Raw genomic sequence first — 27328 nt, forward strand, 5'->3', positions numbered from 1 at the left:
CACTTAACATCATTTCACCTAAAGTAGCATTTTTCAGGAACATAACTACAACGTTAAGCAAGGAGTTACTGTAACTCCCTTCCCTAATGTGTTTATTTCACTTGGTATTCCTCCATGGATTTCACATTCTCCCCAGAGGTCAGCTGGCAAAGGCCAAGACAATAAATTGAGAAGTTTTGTATAAAAGTTCCCGTAAAACAATTGCACCCCTCCCTAACAGGAGTCCAGATTCTTCTCTGCGATCTGGTATTCAAATTTTCCTGGTCTCCAAGAGAGAGTGCCAGCACTTCTAACTCCCTCCAGTCTCAGCTATGAGGGAAGAAAGCAGTTTCTAGCCTACTTCCTCCCTTCTTCCCAGCAGCCCTGGGACTATACTGCCCAGGATTCTCTCTGGCTAGCCAAGGTAGAAGGGAGCCTTGCCCACCCAAACTTCAAGGTTCTGGTCTCAGGCCCCAGACAGAGGTAGCAGCCTGGCTTCTCCTCAAGCCACTTTCCTCCCAGTTGCTTTAGTTGTTCCATGGATCTGGGTTTGCATAAAAATCCCTGTAATGCAGTAGGATGGCCCCAGAGACTTCCCTCCTCAGTCTTAAAGGACCAGTAAAACCCCCACCACCCAGTTGGGAAGCTCTGCTGAAAGCCCTATTAAGAGAATCAAGCCTCACTGGGTCACAAGTCCGTGCGTTGTGGCATTTTCCTACATTTAACACACAGCTTCCAATGGAAAGGGTGTAGCCGTAAAAGAAAACAATCTCCTTATACTGACAAGTCTGAACCAACAGCAAAATTTCTTATAGAGCTACTGAACAGAGATACATAAGGACTAGGTATTACCAAAATCATTTATTCCAATGGCTGAGTACAAGGCAGAAATAGCATTCAAGCTCCCATTAAATACAGAGAATAAGCAAACATGCCATTACATGTCAATGAAACTTGGAGGATGAAGGGACAACTAGAAGCCACTTTATGGATGGTAGAGGAGAGTCTTACAGTCCTACTAAAGCTCTGGCAGAGTGATTCAGTGGCTTAGTAATATTCTCCCAATAATATTCTCTTCAAATAATATTGGAACCTTTCTGGAAGCAGAAGTTTAAGGGTTAACCAGTTTGTGTCCCTCATCTCAGCAGGAACATGGATGAGACCTGGCCTCAATGCAAATGAGGCGCTAATCAGACTATGAAAAGTGTGTGCTTTGTCTTCCTCTAGCATTTACAGTCCCAAACCACAAATAAGATCCAAGTTATTTCCACCAAGAAGTCAAGCCAAAAGACATCCAGGCCAGTCCCATGGTGCAGTGGAGGCCATGGCATTCTAAATTGACACGTAAGTTTCATTACATTGTTACTCATCACTCCCCTCAACCCCGACCACAGGGACTGTTATCACTGCTCAGCTAAGCAAGCCTTTCCCTGCAAGCCCCCACACAGGGTCAATCCAATACACATTAAGACAGTGGAAGTACTTCCACTGACTTAAACAGGCAATGAATCAGATGCATGAAGTGCATCTCTGCAGCCACTTTTCACCATTATGTTTCACCTGAAATATAGAAACTCCAGAAGCACAATTCCCCCTAACACGGTGCTGCAATGTTAGTTCAGTATTGTCAGAGAGTAGGGCCTCCCAAAATTAAATGCTAATCACCACTTTTTGAAGTACCTAGATTTTTTTATCTTGGACACTTGCCCATATACAAGTATTAAACAGACCCAACCTTGATTATTAGCTTATGAGATCTGACAAGATCACAGTCCAGGGAGCAGGTTTTAGAGTGGTAGCTGTGTTAGTCTGTATCAGCAAAAAGAACAAGGAGGACTTGTGGCACCTTAGAGACTAACAAATTTATTTGGGCTAACAAATTTCATAGGCTAAAACCCACTTCATTGAATGCATGCGGTGGAAAATACAGCAGAAAGATATATATATTATACACACACACACACACACACACACAGAACATGAAAAAAATGGTTGTTGCCATACACACTATAATGAGAGTGATCAATTAAGGTGAGCTATTAGCAGCAGGAGAAAAATAACTTTTGTATGGATAATCAGGATGGCCCATTTCGAACAGTTGACAAGAAGGTGTGAGTAACAGTAGGGGAAAAAATTAGCATGGGGAAATAGTTTTTACTTTGTGTAATGACCCATCCACTCCCAGTCTCTATTCAAGCCTAAGTTAATTGTATCCAGTTTGCAAATTAATTCCAATTCAGCAGTCTCTGGTTGGAGTCTGTTTTTGAAGTTTTTTTTTGTTGAAGAATTGCAACTTTTAGGTCTATATATAATATATAGATATATTTTAGATATAATTTTTTATATAATTTTAGATATAATTTTTTAGATATAATGTCTTCTGCAGTTTCCACAGTATGCATCCGATGAAGTGAGCTGTAGCTCACGAAAGCTCATGCTCAAATAAATTGGTTAGTCTCTAAGGTGCCACAAGTACTTCTTTTCTTTTTGCGAATACAGACTAACACGGCTGTTACTCTGAAACCAACTTTTAGGTCTGTAATTGAGTGACCAGGGAGGTTGAAGTGTTCTCAGACTGGTTTTTGAATGTTATAAATCTTGACATATGATTTGTGTCCATTTATTCTTTTGCGTAGAGACCGTCCGGTTTGGCCAAGGTTCTCTGTGTATGTATCTTCCTACTGTATTTTCCATCACAAGCATCCAGTGAAGTGGGTTTTAGCCCACGAAATCTTATGCCCAAATAAATTTGTTAGTCTCTAAGGTGCCACAAGTACTCCTAGCCCAGGGAGCGTTATGGCTATTACGTCAAATTCTAGAAGAGCAAGGAGGCATCCACTTACTGGTTTCGGCATTTTTCTCTCCTTCCTTGAATATCTTGTTCAGTCAAAAATCTTCTGCAAATTATTTTGTCCCCTTCTGTTAAAGACAAAGACAAAGAAATATAGTACAGTTGTTTTGCAATTAATCATAGTAGAGTTCATGTACATCATAGCAAATAGTACAAATTCCAACCGAGGTAAACAAATAAGTAGTCTACCTGCCCAAAACACACTTCACTCCATGGTTGCATAAAAGCAATTGGGACATCTGGTAAAAGCAGCAATGTCCTTTTACCAGAACTAAAAGAGCAGAGTGCAAGCAAATTAGATTCATTTTATTAGTTTTCTGCAGCTGCACTTTAAATGAATAAAGAGACAACAGTGATCTAAAATGCTTTAGCACTCCTTTAACAACTTTGATATCACAGACTTTTTAATACTAAGGATTCTAAAGATTAGCCACTATTTAAAAATTTCTTTAAAGTTGAAGAGTGCTGCATAAGAGTTAAGTATACCTGGGCCACCAAAATTTGCACACTGAATTCCTATGCTATAATTTAATTTGTTCACCCTAATCAAGCTTTAACAGTACACAAACATGAAGAGAGCCAAACAGGATCTTTAAAATTAAGATATCCTTTTAAAATCTATTTAAGGAGGAGTACCCTGTTAATTTTGTAACCAATCAGGTGCACTAATTCAGGGATTCCCTTTTTCCAAACAAAATGAAATGTACATAAGTTGAGGTAAAAAGTGAAATAATGCAGAGCAAGCAAAATCTGCTCTCTGAATTTTACTTCAAAGCATCGAAGTAATGAATAGTGCCACTTGCTTAAAAAAAACAAACAAAAAAAAAACAAAAAAGCTTTTCACTCTCGTATAGACATAACTGCAAAAAGATTTACTTTTACTGTGTTCTAGAATTTAAATTTAATTCTTCTGTACCACAAGAAACTTGCCTGCATTATAGCATTAGATCAGATAGCATTATTATCTAGTCACCTTCTCCCCTTTGGATATAGCATCATTTGTTAAAGTTAGTCGTTGCTATGACCGTTTTGTACAGGTTGCCAGGGAGTAAGGCATCATCCACAAAAACAACATTCATTTTCAGTGCAGTCGTACTCTGAAAAGTGACTAAGAATGTGCTCCATCAGAACTGAATGCAGTGACTTGTCTGGGCAGCAGGAGAAAAAAAAAAAAAAAAAAAAAAAAAAAAAAGAGGACAAGGTTCCTTTAAAGGTCCCTACTGCATCTGGGGTGCAAGGGAGGCAGAAGTGCAATGGACTTACCTGAGTGGAGTGGAATAGGACATGGCTGGACCAGGGAGGGACACTGACCCACCATATGCACCAAAAGGAACTCTCTCTCAAACACGGATCAGCAGCTCTCCCTCCCACACATGGGAGCAGAGTAGAACCAGGTTTTATGATCTGCTGTCGGTTTGCGCTAGTCACCTTGGGGGGGACGGGGGGACGGGAGGAGGCTGGGAAAGAATATTTCCCTCACTCCCAAACTGGTTGAGGAGGGTTGGGGTTTTTGCCTTCTCTACAGCAATACAGCGGTGCATAGACAATCCAGGAAGTTTTTGGAAAGCGTAGGGGACAATTTCCTGGTGCAAGTGCTAGGGGAGCCAACTAGAGGGGGGCGCTTTTCTTGACCTGCTGCTCACAAACCGGGTAGAATTAGTGGGGGAAGCAAAAGTGGATGGGAATCTGGGAGGCAGTGACCATGAGTTGGTTGAGTTCAGGATCCTGACGCAGGGAAGAAAGGTAAGCAGCAGGATACGAACCCTGGACTTCAGGAAAGCAGACTTCGACTCCCTCAGGGAACTGATGGCCAGGATCCCCTGGGGGACTAAACATGAAGGGGAAGGGAGTCCAGGAGAGCTGGCTGTATTTCAAGGAATCCCTGTTGAGGTTACAGGGACAAACCATCCCGATGAGTCGAAAGAATAGTAAATATGGCAGGCGACCAGCTTGGCTTAATGGTGAAATCCTAGCGGATCTTAAACATAAAAAAGAAGCTTACAAGAAGTGGAAGGTTGGATATATGACCAGGGAAGAGTATAAAAATATTGCTCGGGCATGTAGGAAAGATATCAGGAGGGCCAAATCGCACCTGGAGCTGCAGCTAGCAAGAGATGTCAAGAGTAACAAGAAGGGTTTCTTCAGGTATGTTGGCAACAAGAAGAAAGCCAAGGAAAGTGTGGGCCCCTTACTGAATGAGGGAGGCAACCTAGTGACAGAGGATGTGGAAAAAGCTAATGTACTCAATGCTTTTTTTGCCTCTGTCTTCACGAACAAGGTCAACTCCCAGACTGCTGCGCTGGGCATCACAAAATGGGGAAGAGATGGCCAGCCCTCTGTGGAGATAGAGGTGGTTAGGGACTATTTAGAAAAGCTGGACGTGCACAAGTCCATGGGGCCGGACGAGTTGCATCCGAGAGTGCTGAAGGAATTGGCGGCTGTGATTGCAGAGCCCTTGGCCATTATCTTTGAAAACTCGTGGCGAACGGGGGAAATCCCGGATGACTGGAAAAAGGCTAATGTAGTGCCAATCTTTAAAAAAGGGAAGAAGGAGGATCCTGGGAACTACAGGCCAGTCAGCCTCACTTCAGTCCCTGGAAAAATCATGGAGCAGGTCCTCAAAGAATCAATCCTGAAGCACTTACATGAGAGGAAAGTGATCAGGAACAGTCAGCATGGATTCACCAAGGGAAGGTCATGCCTGACTACTCTAATCGCCTTTTATAATGAGATTACTGGTTCTGTGGATGAAGGGAAAGCAGTGGATGTATTGTTTCTTGACTTTAGCAAAGCTTTTGACACGGTCTCCCACAGTATTCTTGTCAGCAAGTTAAGGAAGTATGGGCTGGATGAATGCACTATAAGGTGGGTAGAAAGCTGGCTAGATTGTCGGGCTCAACGGGTAGTGATCAATGGCTCCATGTCTAGTTGGCAGCCGGTGTCAAGTGGAGTGCCCCAGGGGTCGGTCCTGGGGCCGGTTTTGTTCAATATCTTCATAAATGATCTGGAGGATGGTGTGGATTGCACTCTCAGCAAATTTGCGGATGATACTAAACTGGGAGGAGTGGTAGATATGCTGGAGGGGAGGGATAGGATACAGAAGGACCTAGACAAATTGGAGGATTGGGCCAAAAGAAATCTGATGAGGTTCAATAAGGATAAGTGCAGGGTCCTGCACTTAGGATGGAAGAATCCCATGCACCGCTACAGACTAGGGACCGAATGGCTAGGCAGCAGTTCTGCGGAAAAGGACCTAGGGGTGACAGTGGACGAGAAGCTGGATATGAGTCAGCAGTGTGCCCTTGTTGCCAAGAAGGCCAATGGCATTTTGGGATGTATAAGTAGGGGCATAGCGAGCAGATCGAGGGACGTGATCGTTCCCCTCTATTCGACACTGGTGAGGCCTCATCTGGAGTACTGTGTCCAGTTTTGGGCCCCACACTACAAGAAGGATGTGGATAAATTGGAGAGAGAGTCCAGCGAAGGGCAACAAAAATGATTAGGGGTCTAGAGCACATGACTTATGAGGAGAGGCTGAGGGAGCTGGGATTGTTTAGTCTGCAGAAGAGAAGAATGAGGGGGGATTTGATAGCCGCTTTCAACTACCTGAAAGGGGGTTCCAAAGAGGATGGCTCTAGACTGTTCTCAATGGTAGCAGATGACAGAACGAGGAGTAATGGTCTCAAGTTGCAATGGGGGAGGTTTAGATTGGATATTCGGAAAAACTTTTTCACTAAGAGGGTGGTGAAACACTGGAATGCGTTACCTAGGGAGGTGGTAGAATCTCCTTCCTTAGAGGTTTTTAAGGTCAGGCTTGACAAAGCCCTGGCTGGGATGATTTAACTGGGACTTGGTCCTGCTTCGAGCAGGGGGTTGGACTAGATGACCTTCTGGGGTCCCTTCCAACCCTGATATTCTATGATTCTATGATACAGCAGGTCATGGACCCAGTGAAGTAGGTAAGGAGGTTAGATTAAGATGTCGCAATTAAGAAGGTAGCAGGCTTGTCACATGTCCAATGCACATACTCATTACAGAAAAGGTAGAGTCCCTGATAAACAGGAATTGTAAGTGAATTTAGGGGGAGGCATCCCCTCAGGAATCCAGAACGTGGCTTGGGGGTCCTAACATCCTCTACATAGGGAGACAACCCCCTTTATTTCCAGTACCCCTTAACTCTAGTATAGGGAGGGGCAGGGTTCCAGCAACAGGATGGTTGGGAAGGAGGAGGGACAAACTAAAAATGAAAGTTTTTCCAGATTTCATAAAACCCCCAGAAAATTAATAAAAACAATTTTTTCATACAAGTTTTAGTTTTCAAAGGAAAAAGACCCATTTCTCATTTGAATAATTTTAGATAGTTCTGGTAATGATAAAACAGAAAGTTATTTCATTTTAAGCTAAGGAAGGCTTCTAACGTGGTACTGCTGGAACCACTCTTATTTAAAATATTCATTTATAATACGGTAGAAGGTATCAACCGCACATTACTGAAAATCACAGAGAAGAGTTCATAGACTTTAAGGCTACCAGGGACCATCATGATCATCTAGTCCAGTGGTTCTCAACCTATTTACCACTGTGGGCCACATATGCAGTTGTGTGTGTCCTGTGGGCCACATCCACACAGTATATATACTATTTGTATGGCCCTGAGGATGTCATATGGGCCGCATGTGTGTTGATCAGGCTGCTGGTTGAGAACCACTGACTAGTCTGACCTCCTGAACATCGCAGACCACAGAACCTGATCTACACACTCCTGTATCATAGAATATCAGGGTTGGAAGGGACCTCAGGAGGTCATCTAGTCCAACACCCTGCTCAAAACAGGACCAATCCCCAACTGTAGCATGCCCATAACCTCTGGTTGAGCTACTGAAGTCCTCAAATCTTGATTTAAAGACTTCACGTTAAAAAGAATCCTCCATTTATTCTACTTCAAACCAGAAAGTGACCTGTGCCCCATGCTCCAGAGGAAGACAAAAAACCCAGGATCTCCGCCAGTCTGACCTGAAGGAAAATTACTTCCTCACCCCAAGCTGACTGAGTGGAGTTGCAAACACCATGAAGAAATAATTTATGGAGGTCCTAGACAGATCAGAAACAGGAGCAAGAAAATAAAGGGCAGAAGACGGGGGCAAAAAATAATTGCTTGTGGATTGTATTCATTTCTCAGATTCACATGATCAAAGGGCATGGCTACACCTGTGAGTTAGAGCACATTAAAGCAGCCCCGTGCGCCCAAACTCACAATGCGTCCACACTGGCAAGGTACGTAGAGCACCCTGACTCCACGGCTGGAGCGCTCCTGGTAATCCACCTCCGTGAGAGGCATAAAGCTTGGTGTGCACTAGCGGGAGCGCCGCAGCACCACTGTGGATGCCCTGGTCTGCTAATGCGCTCTGATCAGCCTCCAGAAGTGTCCCACAATGCCTGTTCTAGCCACTCTGGTCATCACTTTGAACTCTACTGCCCTCCCCTCAGGTGACCAACCGTCAGACCCGCCCTTTAAATTCTCTGGGAATTTTGAAAATCCCCTTCCTGTTTGCTCATCAAGGGGTGGAGTACTCTCAGCGGATCTTTCCAGGTGACAGTGCCTCCACGCGCCAGGCGATCCCCAGCATCGAGCAATGGCAAGGTGCTGGACCTCATCAGTGTTTGGGGAAGGAAGCTAGTCCCAGCTGTGCTCCAGCCGTAGGAATTATGATATCTTTGGGCAGATATGAAGGGACATGATGGAAAGGGGCCACGACCGGGACACACTGCAGTGCAGGGTTAAAGTGAAGGAGCTGTGGAATGCCTACCGCAAAGCCCTAGAGGCAAACTGCCACTCCGGTGCTGTCCCTGCAACCTGCCATTTCCTCAAAGAGCTGGATGCAATACTGGGGGGCGACCCTACCTCCACTCCAAGGACCACCATGGACACTTCAGAGTCCAGTTCAACAAGGCAGGAGGAGGAGGAGAAGGAGGAAAGCGGGAGCGAGGGTGCTGACAAGGAAGAGGACACCCCGGCATCCCTAGATGCATGCAGCCAGGAGCTGTTCTCAAGCCAAGAGGAAGGTAGCCAGTAGCCAGTCGCAGTGGCCAGTGCTTGGGGAAGGACAAACACCAGAGGAGGTGCCCGGTAAGTGGCTTTTATTTTGGGAAGGAAGTTATTCGGTTCGGGTTCTTAGGGCAAGGAGGGTTAGGGCTCCATGCATGCCTAGATGCGGAATAGGACGTTGATGTGCTCTCTCACATCACAGTAATCGGCCTCAGTGATCTCTTCAAAGGTCTCATGCAGAAGCTGTGCAGTGCACTTGTGCAGGTTCCTTGGGAGCGCTACTGTACTCCTTTTCCCAGTCAGGCTAACATGTCCGCGCCACTGTGCAGTGAGGGTGGGGGAACCATTGCTGCACACAGGCAAGCTGCATATGGGCCACGGCAGAAGCCACATTATAGTAGAATCATAGAATATCAGGGTTGGAAGGGACCTCAGGAGGTCATCTAGTCCAACCCCCTGCTCAAAGCAGGACCAATCCCCAATTTTTGCCCCAGATCTCCAAATGGCCCCCTCAAGGATTGAACTCACAACCCTGGGTTTAGCAGGCCAGTGATCAAACCACTGAGCTATCCCTCCCCCCAGAAGACCTTCCCTTGCTTCCCAGGTCACCCTCAGCAGCGAGATACCTTCCAGGACGAACTCCTGTAGAAAATGTGGGGACAGTGTTCAATATAGGGGCCCCTGCAGCTGTTGGCTCTCCCCAAGGCACAGAACCCCAAAAGACAGTGAAACAATCAGTCCCCCTCGATCCTGTGCTTATTCACCATTTTGGGGCTCCTCTTGGTTGTGTGTGCTCGCTTTGGGAGAAGCAAATTCTGCTATTGTTTAGACTGTGCTTGTTTTAAGTATGGGCGAATCATTGCTCTGTCTGGTGTGAACAATGCTGCCTCTGTTAAGTGCTGCATTTTGCCTTTACAGCTGCAACCTTGAGATCTCAGCGGTCTGTGTTATCACCGGCCAAAAGACTCCAAAGAATTAGGAAGAGGCCATGTAGAAGCAAAGAAGACATGCTGCACAAAGTAATGCAGCAGTCCCTTGACGAAAATCAAGAAGTGCAGGAGTGGAGGGGGAGTGAAAGGAGGTTCCACCAGCAGAATGCAGAGCGCCGGCACCAAAGCGCGGAGCGCCGGCACCAAAGCGCGGAGCGCCGGCACCAAAGCGCGGAGCGCCGGCACCAAAGCGCGGAGCGGCTGATAAGCATTATGGAGCGCCAAGCGGACTCGATCCAGGCGCTCATAACCATGCAGGCGGAGCACTACCACGCCTTTCCCCCCCAGCCCTTGTCCCAAAACTCTTTCCCTTGTGCCCCCATGTCACCTCCAACCCACTTTCCCCAACATCCGGGTTCCTATTGCCACCAGCTGCCTCCAACATCTATAGATTAACCACTACAACCCTTACCCACTGCACTTAACCCCCATCACCATGCATTTTAGCCAGCCTGAAGTGCAGCACTCATTGCACAGCACTCCACACAGGAAAGCTGAGTATGAGAACAGGACATACGCATATCTTGAACCGTTCCCCATCCCACCCCCTTGCCCTGTTTCCCAAGCAGTTGTGTTTCTTTTCAATAAATTAATTTTCTTTTAATAAATCACTTTTTTGGCTTTGAAAACAATCTTTATTATTGCATTAAGTAAAAGATACCTTAGCCCAGGAAAGCAACAGGCACCGCAAGCCAGTGTAGCAAGCACAGATTCCTAATAACATCGGAACCACTGTACTTCACTCCTATGTAGGGCACCAAACATTACTGGTGGCTTTCAGCCTCATTGTTCCCTCAAGGCATCCCTAATCCTTGCAGCCTCGCGCTGGGCCCCTCTAATAGCCCTGCTCTCTGGCTGTTCAAATTCAGCCTCCATGTGTTGAGCCTCCGAGTTCCATGCCTGAGTGAATCATTCACCCTTCCCTTCACAAATATTATAGAGGGTACAGCACGCGGATATAACCATGGGGATGCTGTTATAGGCCAGGTCCAGCTTCCCATACAGGCAGCACCAGTGGCCCTTTAAACGGCCAAAAGCACACCCCATAGTCATTCTGCACCGACTCAGCCTGTTGTTGAACCACTCCTTGCTGCTGTCAAGGCTCCCTGTGTAGGGTTTCATGAGCCACGGCATTAAAGGGTAAGCAGGATCTCCAAAGATCACAGTGGGCACGTCAACTTGCCCTACAGTGATCTTCTGGTCTGGGAAAAAAGTCTTGGCTTGCAGTTTCCTGAACAGTCCAGTGTTCTGAAAGACGTGTGAGTCATGCACCTTTCCAGGCCAGCCTGCGTTAATGTCAATCAAATGCCCACGGTGATCCACAAGCATCTGGAGAACCACAGAGAAATACCCCTTCCAATTAACGTACTCAGAGGCTAGGTGGGCTGGTGCCAGATTTGGAATATGCGCCCCATCTATCACCCCTCAGCAGTTAGGGAAACCCATTTGTGCAAAGCCAGCCACGATGTCATACACGTTACCCAGAGTCACGGTTCTTCTGAGGAGGATGTGATTAATGGCTTGGCAAACTTGCATCAACACGATTCCAACAGTCGACTTTCCCACTCCAAACTGGTTAGCGACCAATCGGTAGCTGTCTGGAGTTGCAAGCTTCCAGACTGCAATAATCACCCACTTCTCCACTGGCAGGGCAGCTCTCAATCTTGTGTCTTTGCACTGCAGGGTGGGGGCGAGCTCATCACACCTTCCCATTAAAGTGGATTTTCTCATCCGAAAGTTCTGCAGCCACTGCTCATCATCCCAGACTTGCATGACGATGTGATCCCACCACTCAGTGCTTGTTTCCCAAGCCCAAAAGCGGCGTTCCATGGTGTTGAGCATGACTGTGAATGCCACAAGCAATCTCGTATCATATGCGTTACGCGAGGCGATATCATCAGACTCCTCACTGTCACTTTGTAGCTTAAGGAGTAACTCTACTGCCAAACGTGACATGCTGGCGAGACCCATCAGCATATTCCTCAGCACTTCAGGATCCATTCCCGCAGAACGAAAGGAAAGACAGAGCGTGCAGTACAAAAAACGTTGAAAGATGGCAGCAAATGTGGACCGAATCACAGGGATTGCTAGGATGCGAAGCAATGCATCACAGGGCGTTGGGACAGGACCCAGAATGCCCTGCACCCTTCCCACAAGCCACAGCGCCAGAATGGGAAGAGGTGCTCTGTGGGATAGCTGCCCATAATGCACCGCTCCCAATGCCACTGCACGTGCTGCAAATGTGGCCACACCTGTGCGCTTGCAGCTGACAATGTGGACAGACTGCAGTGCTTTCCCTACTGCGCTCTCCGAGGGCTGGTTTAACTCACAGTGCTCTACATCCGCAAGTACTCTGCCCTAGGAGGTTGACAAAATTGAGGGAGTTCAGATAAGAGCAACAAAAGAATTAAGGGGCTGAAAGGACTGATTTACCAGTAAATAACCTTACTCTTTATATTTAGCTAAAACAACAACTAAGTCCTTGATACAGAAAAGCAGTTACGCGCACATGCGTTAACTCCCATTGATTTCAATGAGACTTTAAAATGTGCTTAAATGGTTTACTGAATTGGGATCTAAAAGGAGAAGACACAGTAACACCAAGTAGGGAGATGAATTCAGTATGATACATGGTGAAAAAAAAGAGAAAAAGAAAACTAAAAGTTAAGATTACTGATATTAGTTTAACCTGGTCTCCAAGGAAGACATGCATGATAATGCCTGCCAATGAAGGTTTGTTCCTTACACCATGTTTACTAGTCATCTAATCCAATTTTTAAAGTCCCAAATTATGAGATTTCCACTACCTCCCCCTAAAAATACTATGCCACAGCAAAACACATTTCGCTATTGGCAAGTTTTTTCTCATAAACAGCCTAAATTTTTGCTCTTGTTTTTTGTCTGTACATCTTTTTAGGCTCCTTTGTATCATACTAATAATCTAAAAGATTATTGAAAGTTTTGAACAGGAGACCTGCCAAGAGAATCTCTTGCACTGGAATTTGTCATCTCATCCAATCATAATTAAAGCTGCAAGTCTGTCATGGAAGTCACGGATTCCGTGACTTTCCAGGACCTCCGTGACATCTGCAGCTGGGGCAGTCTCAGGCCACCTCACCCCCCGACCCAGCAGCAGCAGGAATTTGGATGTGGGAGAGGGCTCTGGGCTGGGGCAGGAGGTTGGGGCATGGGAGTGGGTGAGGGCTCCGGGTGGCACTTACCTCAGGGGGCTCCCCAGAAGTGGCAACATGTCCCTTGGCTCCTAGGCAGAGGCATGGCCAGGCAGCTTTGCACACTGCCCGCCCATAGATGTTGCGAAGCCAGCACTCGGAGCAGGGGCAGCACATGGAGAAACCCTGGCTGTGCCTCCACCTAGGAGCCAAGGAACATGTCGCTGCTTCCGGGGAGCCACGTGGAGTGAGGTAGGGAGCCTGCCAGCCCCCGAACTACCCTCCCCCAACAGCAGCGGGGGTCCCAGGCCACATGCTGCTGCCCGGCGCTCTCCTGCCCCCCACCCCCATCAGCAGCTGTGGTACCACCGGGCCCCACACACACACACACACACACACACTCCCCCATCCAGAGCACCCACGGTGCCCCTGAGCTGCTCCCTGTCCCAGAGCACCCAAGATTTAGTCAGGAGTATATAGTACGAAGTCATGGACAGATCATGGGTCATGAATTTTTATTTACTGCCCATGACCTGTACCAAAAATACCCATGACTAAAAGGTAGCCTTAATCATAACTAAGCAGTACATAATTTAACAAAGTGATTATTTATCAATCGTTTCTATTGCAGTAGGACACAGAGGCTTCAGTCAGGTCAGGGTCCCATTGTGCTAGCTGGAAACTGTAGGTTAATGACAGTCCCTGCCCCACAGAGCTTTTGAACCTGGTTAACTGTGCAGAGTACACAAGTGACAAAGGCAAACAGTGTTAAACTCTTTTACGCACTTCTTCTTTAAATAGTATACTGCAAACATCTAAAGTCACAAAACTAGTCATTGCAGTTTTTCTTTAAATTTGATACCTTCAACAGAGATTGAAATCAACTTTGTCAACAATATGCTTAAGAGAACTTTGATTAAATATTTCTAAAATCTTTTTTATCTGCTTCAATATCTTCATAAAACTGTGGAGGGCTGCAATGACTCTTTGTATTACATTGTAAATTTCTCTTTCAAATTTCATTAGAGACTGAGACCAGGTCTACAATACAAACTTTTGATAGCATAACTATGTTAATCAGGGGTGTGAAGAGATGTGATCTCTAACCACCATTAAGCCCTTAGTGTAGATGCAGTTATACCAGAAAACTGTGCTTTTGTCCATACAGCTTATTTCATTTGGAGGAGAGGGGCAGGCTGCAATAAGCTATACTGACAAAAGTATAGTTTTGCCAGTACAAATTAATCCACAACACTATCAGCGGATTGCCAGTATTGCTGTAATCGCAGTAAAAATGCTTCTAGCGTAGATCTTGCCTCAGGGTAACATTTTCAAAAATGCCTAAATGACTTAGGAGTTCATTTTCCAAAGTGAGTTAATCACTTTTGAAAATTTTACCCTAATGGTTCCTGTACTTTGTAAGTCATAGTAATATTTTCCTGGAAATGTTTGGCTGACCGCACCACATGTAAGTAATCTTTGTATTAATTCCTTCTCTTAAAACAAAGAAGCCAGATCTGGATTAATGTTTACACATTTAATGAGGGTCATACCTTTGTAAAGATTTTGAATCCAACACAAGCCACGAGAAAACCCACTGATTTATTACCACATTTTAATAGCATGCTATAATAAATTAGATGTGGTTCTGTAACTGTGTAATATAACCACGATATTATAATGCTATGTAAAACTCAGATACTATGGCAAGGGCCATGTACCTAGACATTCATTTTTATAAGATTGATATCAGACCATTTCTTCCTTTAACATGTTCATAAAATGTTTCAATTAACCTTTGCTAATTACCATCATAATAATGGAAGAAAGAAGGCACATACACACACTACATGATGATGTAGTTAGCTGGTATTTTATTTTACATTTAAAAACAAAACAACAAAACAACTTGGGATCAGATCATCACTTCTCATGGAAGTTATTCAGGGGTGAAAGTAACATTTAAAAAACTTACCAGTTCCGGGGGCCGGCTCCCTTCCCTGCTCCCCCACCCCCCGGAAGGGGCGGGGCTGGGGGGTTAGCGTCCCCCAGCCAACCCTTCCACGCTGCTTGGCCCGTGCCGCCCAGGGCTCCTGTGGTGATTTAAAGGGCCTGGGGCTCTGGCCGCTGCTGTGGCAGCAGTGGCCGCAGCCCTGGGCCCTTTTAAATCACCGGCCCCAGGGCAGCTGCTCCTTTTTCTCCCCTCCCCACTGTTGGCAGCCTTACGGGGGGAGGGGAGGAGCAAAAGGGGCAGCGACAATAAAGTGCTGCCCCTTTTGCGCTCCCCTGTCAGCGGCCCTGCCGCTAGGGACCCGACAGCGACATTAAAGCGCTGCTGCAGCAGCGCTTTTAAGTAAGGCGGTAGGGGCTGGTACTGGCGGCCACCTTTTACCAGTATGCCCTATCGGCCTGTACATCCTTACTTTCACCCCGACGTTATTACAGGAATGGACCAGAAGGAAAAGACTATAACGTTACATTTGCAGAGTTGCTGACATGTTATTCCTTCAGAAACCGGGTAGGGGACTTAATCTTTGAAATGCAATGAGCTCCCCAGGAACATCTCAAAAGGATCCACTGAGAACAAGAGCAGCAGGGGACTTCAGAGCTTGCTCAGAGACATGCGGCCTTTTTGCCCATGTGTGTCTGCTCAAGCTCCAGGAAGCACCGGGCTCCTTCTCCTGGAGCCTGGCAACACAGCCCTAAGAGAATCATCCCCTTTTCCACAATCACCCAAAGTGGAGGGGTTTTCCACGCTCAGGCTAAATGTTTCCACACCAGATTCCCCATGGAATTGGCCAAGGGCTCTAAACACTGCTCTATCTCCAAGTCTCCCCATCCCACACGTAGACACCCAAACTCCATGATCTCATAACTGAGTAGAATATTAAGAAATATTTATGCTTTAAAATTGTGTTAGAGTGATCAAATAAGCAGTCGTTGAATAAAGTGCATCTTGTCCAATTACTGACACTAATTATTGTTACAATAAAGCAAATACTATGCAAATATTTGGACAAAGAAAATTTAGCATCAGTGCCATACAGCATATTAGATGGCACAAGGGGATTTCTACTCTAAGTGTTTCCAAAAATATCACATTTAGTGTAAATAAACATTTCAGTTTTATCAAATAAAATACTTAGGCTTTGGAACAATTTATTAATTCCATGTACTTGCTTATAAGTTCTCTAAACATCCATGTCACACTGAATTGCAAAATCCTTGAGAAGGGTCAGAAGAGGCCAAATTATTATCTATTTGGATTTCCTGCACTTCGCAAACTATTCATTACCTTAATCCAAAAAAGGCTCATCATCTACATTTCTCAATCTTGACTTGAAAGAGGCACCTTTAAGATGAAGGGATAGTTCATGCTCCGTGACTATTTAATCCTTCAGTCCTTCAAAACCATACTCTACACCAGTCATTTGGACCTTCTGCAAAACTGTCAAAATTGTCAGCTGTGTCTACATCACAAAATCAACCATCTGAGAATTCTCCAAGAATGCAGGCTCTTGATTAAGAAAGGACGTCTAATTACAACTCAGTCAGATTTTAAGTTATTAGCATGTATCAAAGTTCCTACTGTAGCCAACAAAAAATGTATTTATCAAAAGCTGACGAATAAAGGTTTCTTTGTAAAACAGCAGCATATAAAATGCTTGATGCCAAATTCTGTCATCACATATTTTATGCAGCAGCTAGTTTCCAAAGGAAACTTTTATATACACAGCTAAAAGCCTGGGGAAAGAAGAAGTGGGAGACTTGAATAGGATGCCTGCTTGGAAGATTAGATAACATGCCTTATTGTGAGGGACTCATCGACCTTTACCTAATTAGTTTAACAAAGAGAAGGTTACGGGGAGACTTGATTACCATCTCTAGGTATCTACATGGGGAATATTTAATAATGGGCTCTCCAATGTAGCAGAGAAAGGTATAACAGGATTAAATAGTTGGAAGTTGAAGCTAGACAAATTTAGACTGGAAATAAAGTGTAAATTTTTAACAATAAGGGTAATTAACCACTGGAATGGTTTACCAAGGGTCATGGTAAATTCTCTATCACTGGAAATTTTGAAATCAAGATTGGATGTTATTCTAAAAGACATGCTCTAGAATTATTTTGGGGAAGTTCTATGGCTTGTGTTATACAGAAGGTCAGACTAGATCACAATGGTCCCTTCTGGCCTTGGAATTTATGGGTATGTCTACACTGCAATTAAACACCCATGGCTAGCATGTGCCAGCTGACTCGGGCTAAAGAGCTCATGCTAAGGGGCTATTTAATTGTGGTGTAGAAGTTTGGGCTCAGGTGGCAGCCTGAGCTCTGGGACCCTGCAAGGGGGGATGGTCCCAGGACTGAGGCTCCAGCCTGAACCCAAATGTCTACACCACAGTTAAACAACCCCTTAGCCTGAGCAAGTCAGCGTGGGCCAGCCACAGATTTTTAATTACAGTATAGACATACCCTAGAAAGGCTGAAGAACAGTTGGATGCCTGCCTAAGTGGCCTTAACTTTCTGCAGGAGAAGATTCACTGCTCCAATTAAGCTTATTAGTCCAGCAGGGCAATCATCTTCCCCAGTAATGCACCTTCTAAAATGCAAAGGCCAAGGGCTCCCTAATGGCACACTTCCTGAATCCCAGCAGAGGAGTTCCTCTATTGCAGATTTTAGGAGGTCTGTAGATATTCACAATTCATGTCTGTTCCAGAGATGTGGAGAAAAGTGGGCCATGCAACAGCTCATGGTATCAGAGAACCAAAGAAGAGACTTATGTAAGGGAACTCACAAGAAGTGCCTGGATGTCCAAGCTGCAGCCAGGTAATAATTAAAACATACACCTAGTTGGTGACAACGGACTGTATGCAACTGAACCAAAAACTTTTGATTTCATTTAAAACAACTAAGAGTAGCTTTCCTGGCTTTAAAACGTGGATGAAGACAGATTAAGCTTAATGTAGTGACCCATTTGTCACTCTCAAGTTTCTAATTTTTTTTTTTTTTAAATAGAAATTCCCAAGCAAAAACCCTTTTTGGAGTAAGGTTGCTGACTTTTATGCAAGATACATAATTATAATAGTACCATTAAGATTCTTATGCGTTAAAAGATTAAGTGCTGTATGTAGTTATGTATATACATTGAAAGAATTTGAAAATGTGAGTCTTCTGACCTACAGCTAATGTTACTGGAAGGTATAAAATAAATTTCCACTTACCAATAAAGTAGTCAATACTAATTAACTATAATGGTAGCAGAACATTAATGCAATTTAGCTTTATATGTAATTTTCTGGGGTTTTTTTGTTTGTTTGTTTTTTTAACAGCCGTGTTATGTATTTTGCATAAAGTCTATTTTAGTAAGGTTAACCAGTTACCCCAGTGTTAATTTGGGTTTTTTTTGTTTAGAGTAGCTACAACTTTTGAAAATTTCACAGCAGAACAAAAAGCAACATAACCTCACAATATATTTGTCTTATATAAGAGCCAATATTTAAAATAAATGTAGAAATTGACAAAGATGACTGATCTAAATGTTCACATTTCAGTATGAAGTGATACAATGTTCATTGCCAACACTGTTTTTAAAGGGATAACAACAAAGTTGTAAAATTGGATACATTTCATTTCAGACCTGATTATTTTCCTTTCCAAATAGCAGTTTAGTCTTTTAGAAATACTTTATTATATGCTTGGATTGAAGTCATGGTAAGCCTCTGAATATTAATCTGCATTATAACAATTCTATCCATCTCTATATATTATGGGTTAGGTTTCTTAAATCATAATATGTTAGTGTAGAACACTCATTACCCCTTTAGTCATAGCACTTTAGGCTAAGGCCAATGCATGGTTTGTTTTCCCCCTGTACTATAGGATATCGTGACAGAAATGAAAAAACAAACAAACAACTTGGACTCACTTCATGAAATGATCAATTAGTTTCTAAGGCTATGTCTTCACTACTCACCGGATCGGCGGGTAGTGATCGATCTGTCAGGGATCGATTTATCACATCTTGTCTAGACGCGATAAATCGATCCCCGAATTGGCGCCCGTACGCCACCTCGGCAAGCGGAGTAAACGGAGTCGACGGGGGAGCCGCCGCAGTCAACTCGCCACCATGACGACAGCCAGGTAAGTCGAACTAAGATACTTCGACTTCAGCTACACGAATAGCGTAGCTGAAGTTGCGTATCTTAGTTCGAACCCCTCCCCCCCAGTGTAGCCCAAGCCTCTGTAAAGGAGAACAGTAGTTTTGGATCATGAAACAAAATTCATACTCCTGAGCTTATTGACGATAAAATTAACCAGTGGTACAATACTGATAAGGAATAAGATGCTTGGAGAGAAACTTGTATATAAAGTCAGGTTTCAGAGTAGCAGCCGTGTTAGTCTGTATTCGCAAAAAGAAAAGGAGTACTAGTGGCACCTTAGAGACTAACCAATTTATTTGAGCATAAGCTTTCGTGAGCTACAGCTCACTTCATCGGATGCATTCAGTGTAGCTCACGAAAGCTTATGCTCAAATAAATTGGTTAGTCTCTAAGGTGCCACTAGTACTCCTTTTCTTTTTGTATATAAAGTATTCTCATTCAGCCTGCAAGAGAGACTATATTAAGATACATATGCATCCTTCCAATAATCAGAAGTTTTTCCAAAAATCTTGTGGCAATCAGACAATATTTTAGTTTATACAAACAGTCTTGAAAGGCCTCCCCTTCATGCACCCACACACTTTCAACCCAAGATGATAGCAAGACAATTTTTCTGTGCTTAAAATGTACAATACAAAAAAGTAATGCCTTGAACAACTTCCACCATGATATGTCAGCAATCAGGGCCTGCAGCAGAGCTAATATCCAGACATCCTCATCAGTACAGGGCCAGCAGACCAGCTCTTAAGCCAGTAGCTCTTAAGCATTGCTGGCTGCTCAATGCTTATGCCCACCACTGCACCTGCTCTTGCACTATCTTGTTCTTGCTTCCCCTGTCTTGAACTCAGGCTTGTCTCTGTCCTGCCGCTGCTTTGAAACCCACCATTCCTGCAACAACCCTCCAGTTCGACTTTTAGTTTCTGACTCTGGCTTAACCCTCGGCTCTGGTTTGACTCTCAGCTCCTGCTTCCAACTACCGACTCCAGTTCTGACCCTAGTCCTTGGTTCCTGATACCTGCTCCAACCACTAGTCTAGATTGCTCTTGTACCAGTTGTCTGACAGATTGAGCAACCCCTAAAATTAGAGCCAGGTGTCCTTGGCACAAGCATGGACCCTTCTAAGGTCCCAGTGGAACTGGCAGATACCGTCCAGAAACCTGCAGGTGCAAGTACCCATCCTTCAATCACAGAATGTGGTCCTGCAGGTGCAGGTTTCTCTGTTGGCTCCTCCTACCCAGCTCTTCCTGGAGCCAAAGATTCCTTCGCCTGACAAATTTGACAGAAATCATGAGAAGTGTTGGGGGGTTCTGAACCAGTATCAGTTCCTGTTCCTACTACACCCTCGCTCATTCCCCACAGGCCATAGTGAGCACACCAGGACCCCCAAGTCAGTTTGCAATGCAACTCTAAACACCTGTATTGATTTGACTACTGGTAAGCGCCAAGATCCATCTAGGAGCCTTAGTCAACCCAGGGGCCTCAAGTAACTTTATGGACTTGAACTTTCCTAAGATCCATGTGTTTCCAACCATATGCAAGGACTCACCAGATCTGGTCAAGACTATTTATGGGCCTCTTCTTTCCTTAGGACCAGTAACCCACCAGACCTGCAGAAACAGTTACCCTCCAGGGGCACCAGAAAAACCTTCAGTTTGGATTAATCCAGGCCCTCAGGCTCCCATCATCCTAGGTATGCTCTGGCTTGCAACCCATGACCCCCACATTCGCTGGTATTGTCAACTATCCAGTGTCTCAGGCATCAAGGATCAGACCAGTATGCTCTGCAGTTCACATCAGCCACTGGAAGACCCCCGACCCTCAGTGTCCTCACAGCTTCTCCTGCTGTGGCCAAGATCACCCACAAATACCGAGACTTTGCAGATGTTTCTGACATGGAGAGGTGCCCTCTCTGAACCCACATTTCAGGTTCTCCACCTGTACATGCAGGAGGATCTTCAGAAGGGTTTCATTTCCCCATCCACATCCCCAACGTTTGCACCAATCTTTTTTGTCAAGAAGCAGGATGGCTCTCTGCAGCCATGTATTGTCTCTCTGACCTTGAACAAGGTGACCATATGAAACTGCTACCTGCTCCCTATTATCAACGAGCTCTTAGACTGGCTAGGCACAGTCTGTATTTTCACAAAGTTAAATCTGTGTGGGGCCTACAACCTGGTGCGCGTATATGAAGGAGACGAGTGGATGACCACTTTTCATACTTGACACAGCCACCATGAATATCTAGTCATGCTGATTGGCCTATGCAACGCTTCATAAAGTGTTGAAAGAGTGCTGAATGATATATTTTGAGATATGCTGGACCACTTTGTCATTATCAACCTTGTTGATATTCTGATTTTCCGCAAATACCCAGCTTTTCATGACCAGCAGGTGTGTAACGTTATTGAAAGACTACTCCTGAATCATCTATATGCCAAGCTGGAGAAATGCAAGTTTGACCTTAAATTTCTTGGGTGAGATGATATATCCAAGGGACTGGCAGTGGACCCCTGCAAAGTGATGACCATCACAGATCAGGTGGCACCGAAGGATGTCTGCGGAATCCAATGCTTCTTGGGTTTTGCTGAGTTTTATAGGTGATTTATCCCAGGATTTTCTGTGCTCACCAGTCCTCTTACAGCAAAGCTGTGAAAGGGATTTGGTTCTCATGGTCCTCAGAGGCACAAGCTGCCTTTGATAATTTGAAACAGAAATTTGCAGACACTCCAAACTTTGCACTAGGGACAGTTCTTGCCCAACCTACTGCTCCCAATGATTGAATTCATCAATGTGCTTTTTACTTATGAAAACTCACTCCTGCTGAGATGAATTATGACAACCTGGACAAAGAATTGCTGGATATCAAAGCAGCCTACGCAGAATGGCACGATCTTCTGGAAGGTCCTAGGCTCCACTCCAAGTTCTGACATCATAAAAACTTGTAATACCTAAAAACGGCCAGGAACCTGAATCAGCAGAAGACATGCTGATCCCTCTTCTTGTGCACTTCAAGTTTGGGGTCACCTACCAGCCAGGAACAAGGATAAGGAAAGCAGAAGCATAGTCCCAAAAGAATGAGTACGACAAACCTGGTGAGGAGACTATGTCCATGATTCTCAAGCCCTCAAACTTCATTTCTGGCATCACAGCCCACGACCTGTTATCCTCCATCCACTCTCAGTTATCTAGAGATCTCTTTGCCATCCAAACTCATCAAGCCTGAGATCCCAAAGAGGACAAGACCGCTGCAGGCTTCATGTTGCAGGACAGAAGTCTATACCATGAGGAATGCATGTGTGCCCCCAAAGGGGCCACCTGGCTTCACGTCCGACAACCCTGCCATAATGCTCCCCTAGCAAGCCACATCAGCCATTTTAAGACCCAAGACCTAGTTTCCAGGGACTTTTGGTGGCCTGCCATACGCACCTCTGTTGCGTCCTGCACATATGCTTCCTAAACTATCATCAAGATGATTGGCTTTTCTTGATCTGTCATGCTGAGTTTTCTTAAAACAAATGCCACACATGCATCCATCAAGAAAACACCTTTCTTTACTAACTATGGTTTCCATGTTCATGCTCATTGATTGTTTGGAGGCAATCTCTGGATGCCTGTTGTTACCAAACTCACAGCCCACATATAGCAGGTACACCAAGAACTCTAGAGGCAGTTAGAAGGCACCAAAGCAACCTACATACAAGTATGCCCAGTGGTCCCACCAGCAAAAACCTGGCTTCAGGACAGGGAATAAGGTGTGGCTGTCCACCCAGAATCTGTGATCAACTCGCCCACCCATGAATCTGGACCATAAGTATCTAGTACCTTTCCAGATTACAAAACAGATTAACCAGGTTACACTCAAGTTACAGCTAACAGATTCCCTCAAGATTCACCCAGCCTTCCATGTCTCTCTTCTAAAGCCATTAATCAAGAATCCCTTCCCACTCCATACTACTCCCCCTCCTTCACAGATAAATATTCAGGGCCAAGAAGAATATGTGGTTCGGCAGATTCTAGTCAGGTCTGAGAGAAACTACAATATCTAAATGACTGGGATGGGTACAGCCTGAATCTCCTGTGCATCTTTCACCATACTTACCCTGAGAAACCAGGCCCCAAGGTCTCTAGATGGCACTCTCAAGGGACAGTACTGTCAGGAACTAGGGCCTGTAGCAGAACTAATCTCCAGGCAGCCTCATCAGTACAGCTGGCCTGCAGCAGACTGCCTGATTGGCCACACCACCTGATTGGCTGTACGAGGCAGCAAGCCAGCTCTTAAGCCACCAGCAGTAGCAGTAATTCATTGTCTGCTGTATGCTCATGCACACCACTGTGCCTGTACCTGTGTTACCTTGTTCCTGCTGCCCTTGCCTTGCACCCAGTCTTGCTTCTGTCCCGACACTGCCTTGAATCCCTCCTTGTCTGCTCTCCTGCTCGTTCAAGTTTGAACACTGGCTTTGGCTTCCGATTACTGACTCTGGGCTTGACCCTTGACTCTGGTATCCAGTTCCTGCCCTCGGCTTTGACCTCTGACTACTGACCCTACTGCTTGGTTGCCAATGCCTGATCAGACCACTCGGCCTGACACCCACTCTGAACACTATGCTAGACTCTCCTCATCCCAATCAGCAGATGCCATCCCTGCACACAAACAAAAAATCTTGGGGAACAGTAAAAGATCATGTCATTAAAAATGTCTAGGCGTCAGACTGTATATCTGAAGAAACCTCATTTACTTCATTCCCAAAGAAATACTGCTTACTGTCACAGTTACCGGGTGGACTGCACCTCTGACCACCTCCTGGTCTCTGAGTGTAACCTCTTCAGGTCTGTCTCATGCCTCTAGCTGTCACCTCTGTCTCAGGGTGGAATCAAACAGTTCTCCCACTCTCAGACTGGGCCTTGGCTGCAGTGCTCTGTTTATCAGCCATGATTATCTCAGCAGGTCTAACTTATGTCCAGACCCGGCAATTCTCAATTCTCAGCTCCACACTGGTCACGCTTACACTGCATATTTTCTATTTCATATTTCTATAGCACCAATTGTACGATTTAAGGACTGATGGTTACATTTGGCATTTAGGGCTAAATCCCCGAAAGGGACTTAGGTGTCCAAGTCCAAAATTTAGATCCCCAAAGCCCCTGCTCAGCTGCTGCTTTACCCTGTAAATACCTAAGTATCAACCGATAAAATCCTATAGACCCCTAAAAATCTACCACTGGGCATACACACCACCACCGCAGTCCAGGCAACCAGGCATCTAACTCACACCTAAACTCCAGCAGAATCCTCAAACTATGCAATGCCCTGCCTATCTCACCTTTGTGGCCTGATCTGATAGACATGCTCAGTGGCTTCCTAATAGATCAAGCCCTGTACAAAATGCCAGAAGTGGAGGTGGTGCCCCCTTTGTATGTTTTAGCCTAGTGGTTAGAGCACTCACTCAGGATGTGGGAATCCCAGATTCAGTTCCTCCCTCTGCCAGATGTGGAGCAGGAATTTAAACCTTGTCTCCACCTTTCAGGAGATTTAGCCCAGAAGTTAGGGCTAAAGATATTCTGGGGCTGTTCCCTCTCAACCTCTCCTGTTTAAATTGTTCCACTTCTTATAAATAAACACTCTCTGGAAAGAGTGAGAAGAACAACTATAAACCAGTGGTTTGGGGACTCACCTAAAACATGGGAGTCCCAAGTTCAAGCCCATGCCAATGACTACCCAAGGTGAGTGCTCTATCAGTCAGGCTAAAAATTTAAGGGGGGGGGAGCACCTCCACCTTGTTTTTTGTAAGAAAGGTCTTAGGGTTTGTCTACACTTAAAATGCTATGCTACCTATGCTGTCGGCGTAGGTAACCCACCTCCCCAAGAGATGGCAGCTAGGTAAGTTGACAGAAAGAGACTTCCCTCGACCTACCACTGGCTACTGGCTACCTTAGGTGGCTCCCTGCTCAGCTTGCTCATTTTTGTGGATCCCATTCTTAGACACCTCTCCCCAGGCATTGTATAGGGGAGTCTGTATACTTAATGTGGGGCTATGAATTCCATTAGGCAATAGGGCACCTGAATGTTGGACATTACAAGACTGAGTCTAAGCCCCTTTGTGGATCTGCCCTTATGTAGCACTTTGAATACATGTACTGCATTCCTGTGACACAGGTAGGGAGGCAAATACCTGCAACTGATCAATACAGAAAATGAGGCATAGAAAGGTGAACTGGACTTGCCTAAAGCTACACAGCATTACACCTCAGGACTTTGTCTCCCAACCCTGCACTTGTTGATTCACACTAATAAATGGCTGTCAACAAACATGTACTGTAAGTAGTAATATCAAATCCTCCATCAGTACGATATAGTCTGACAAATGCAACTTTACACTTTGTTAAATAAAATTAGTGTAAGTTACATTAGCACTAAGACAAAGTGGTATTTTTAAACATTCAGGCTGATAAAACCAACAAGGGCAAGGGAATTATCTAGCTAAGAAATATATTTTCATGTTTTAAATTTCCTTGATTTAGCTAGTTTTTAATGGTAAGTTTGAAAACAAAGATTTGCATTATCTGTATCAGACATTTATCCAACTTAACATAATGTACAATGGCTCAGGCTGTTGCAACCATTATGTAGATCAGTATTTAGATATTATAAAATGTACATTTGTTGTAAACAATAGCAACAGATGCTTCATTGCACTTGTTTATGAAGTAATTCCTTATTATTCTTCCATATCTGTACATTCATTGATCCAAGCTGATGTTTTACAAGAACATCAAGAGTTAAAAAGCCTTAGGATATTGTTAGTGAAGAGTGGGCTCCCCCCCTGACTGCTTTACGGACTAAGTCACTTTCAACTTTTATTTTCAAACTGAGGAGCGAGCTCTAGTTTCAAGCTGGAGCGATTTACAAATTCAAAGCTCCCCCCAACTCTCAAAAAGCCCTGGAGGCGGCGCGGGAATGTAGCTGAACCTGACGCGCCCGCAAACCTCTCAGCAATCCTCGTCGGGCTGGTACCGCGGCCGCCTCCTGCTCCTGGGCTGCGGAGGGCAGAGGGGTGGGTGGGTGTTTTGTTTCTGACCTGAGGAATGTGTTACAAAGTATCGTCCTCGTTGCAACAAGAAGCCGAGGGGCCTTACCGAGTTGCACTTTCGCTCAACCCCCTCCCCGCAACGTAGGGCTTCGAGCAAGTCGGGTTTATGCGCCGGCTCCGGGAACCGAAAACCAAGATTAGATGGCAGCGGACGAGACGGAGCTAGCAGAAGAAAAGCATCAACTCCCATCCCGCCTCGCAGCGGCTTGAGCCCCGTCGCAGCCCCCCAAACCCCTTCTCCCCATAACCAGCCGGCCCCTTCCCGCAGTCTCCGAAGGGAGCGGGCAGAGAGGAGGCTGGGGGCGGACCGCCCCGTGTAGAAGGGGGCCGAGAGGAGCACAGGGTGAAGGGACAGCACCGGGAGAGAGGGGCGGGCAGCGTGGCGGTGGCAGGGAGGGACACAGCCCGGGGGGAGAGAGACACAGCGCTGGAGGGACACAGGGCTCTAGAGGAATTACGCGGCGGGGGGGGGGAAACAGCCCTGGGGGCGGGGCCGCGGGGGGGACACACGCGGCCCTGAGGGGCCACGGGGGGGGGAGGGACACAGAGCAGCCGGGGGGGGGCACAAACACATAGGCCCGAGGGGAACACGAGCCAGACAGCCCCGGGGAAGGGGGGAGGAAGGACCAGGCAGGCAGCCCCCGGTCATCTGATAACGGGCTCTGACAGCTACTCGCTCCCGAGACCCCGGCCCCAGGCTGGCGGGAAGCAGCGGAGATGGGGGCGGGCCGAATGCGGCCTGGTAGGCGGCGGGTCCGGCACGGCGCAGACACCAACCCCCGCCCCAGTTCTTCCCCGCGTCCCCCTCACCTGCGGCTCCGCTCCCCGGCGCGGGGCTCTGCCGGGGGACTCGCTCCCACCGGGTCTCCGATGCGCGCTCGGTGGTTCGCTGTGGCCGGGCCCCCGCGCAGGCCCCTCCGCGGCCAGGCAGCAGTCGCTGGGGGCCGCCCTGGGCTGTTCACTGGTGGGTCAAGGCAGGAGACGCGCAAAGCGCCGCTGACAGCTACGCAATATGGCGGCGGCTGCCGCCGTTTAGATTTTCC

The 27328-nt window shown here is 45.8% G+C and overlaps 1 protein-coding gene across 1 annotated transcript in view; it reads right to left on the reverse strand.

Moving 5' to 3' along the window:
• Positions 1-27328, reverse strand: part of RDX (radixin) — a 100790-nt gene extending 73462 nt beyond the window's left edge. Inside the window, exons 1-2 of the mRNA XM_037890479.2 lie at positions 27096-27328; positions 2823-2898 (exon numbers count right to left, since the gene is read on the reverse strand). Coding sequence (XP_037746407.1) covers positions 2823-2834 — 12 coding nt within the window. The 5' untranslated portion in view covers positions 2835-2898; positions 27096-27328. The remainder of the gene's footprint in view (positions 1-2822; positions 2899-27095) is intronic.

The sequence above is a fragment of the Chelonia mydas genome, chromosome 1, assembly GCF_015237465.2.
Source record: "Chelonia mydas isolate rCheMyd1 chromosome 1, rCheMyd1.pri.v2, whole genome shotgun sequence".
Lineage (NCBI taxonomy): Eukaryota > Metazoa > Chordata > Testudines > Cheloniidae > Chelonia > Chelonia mydas.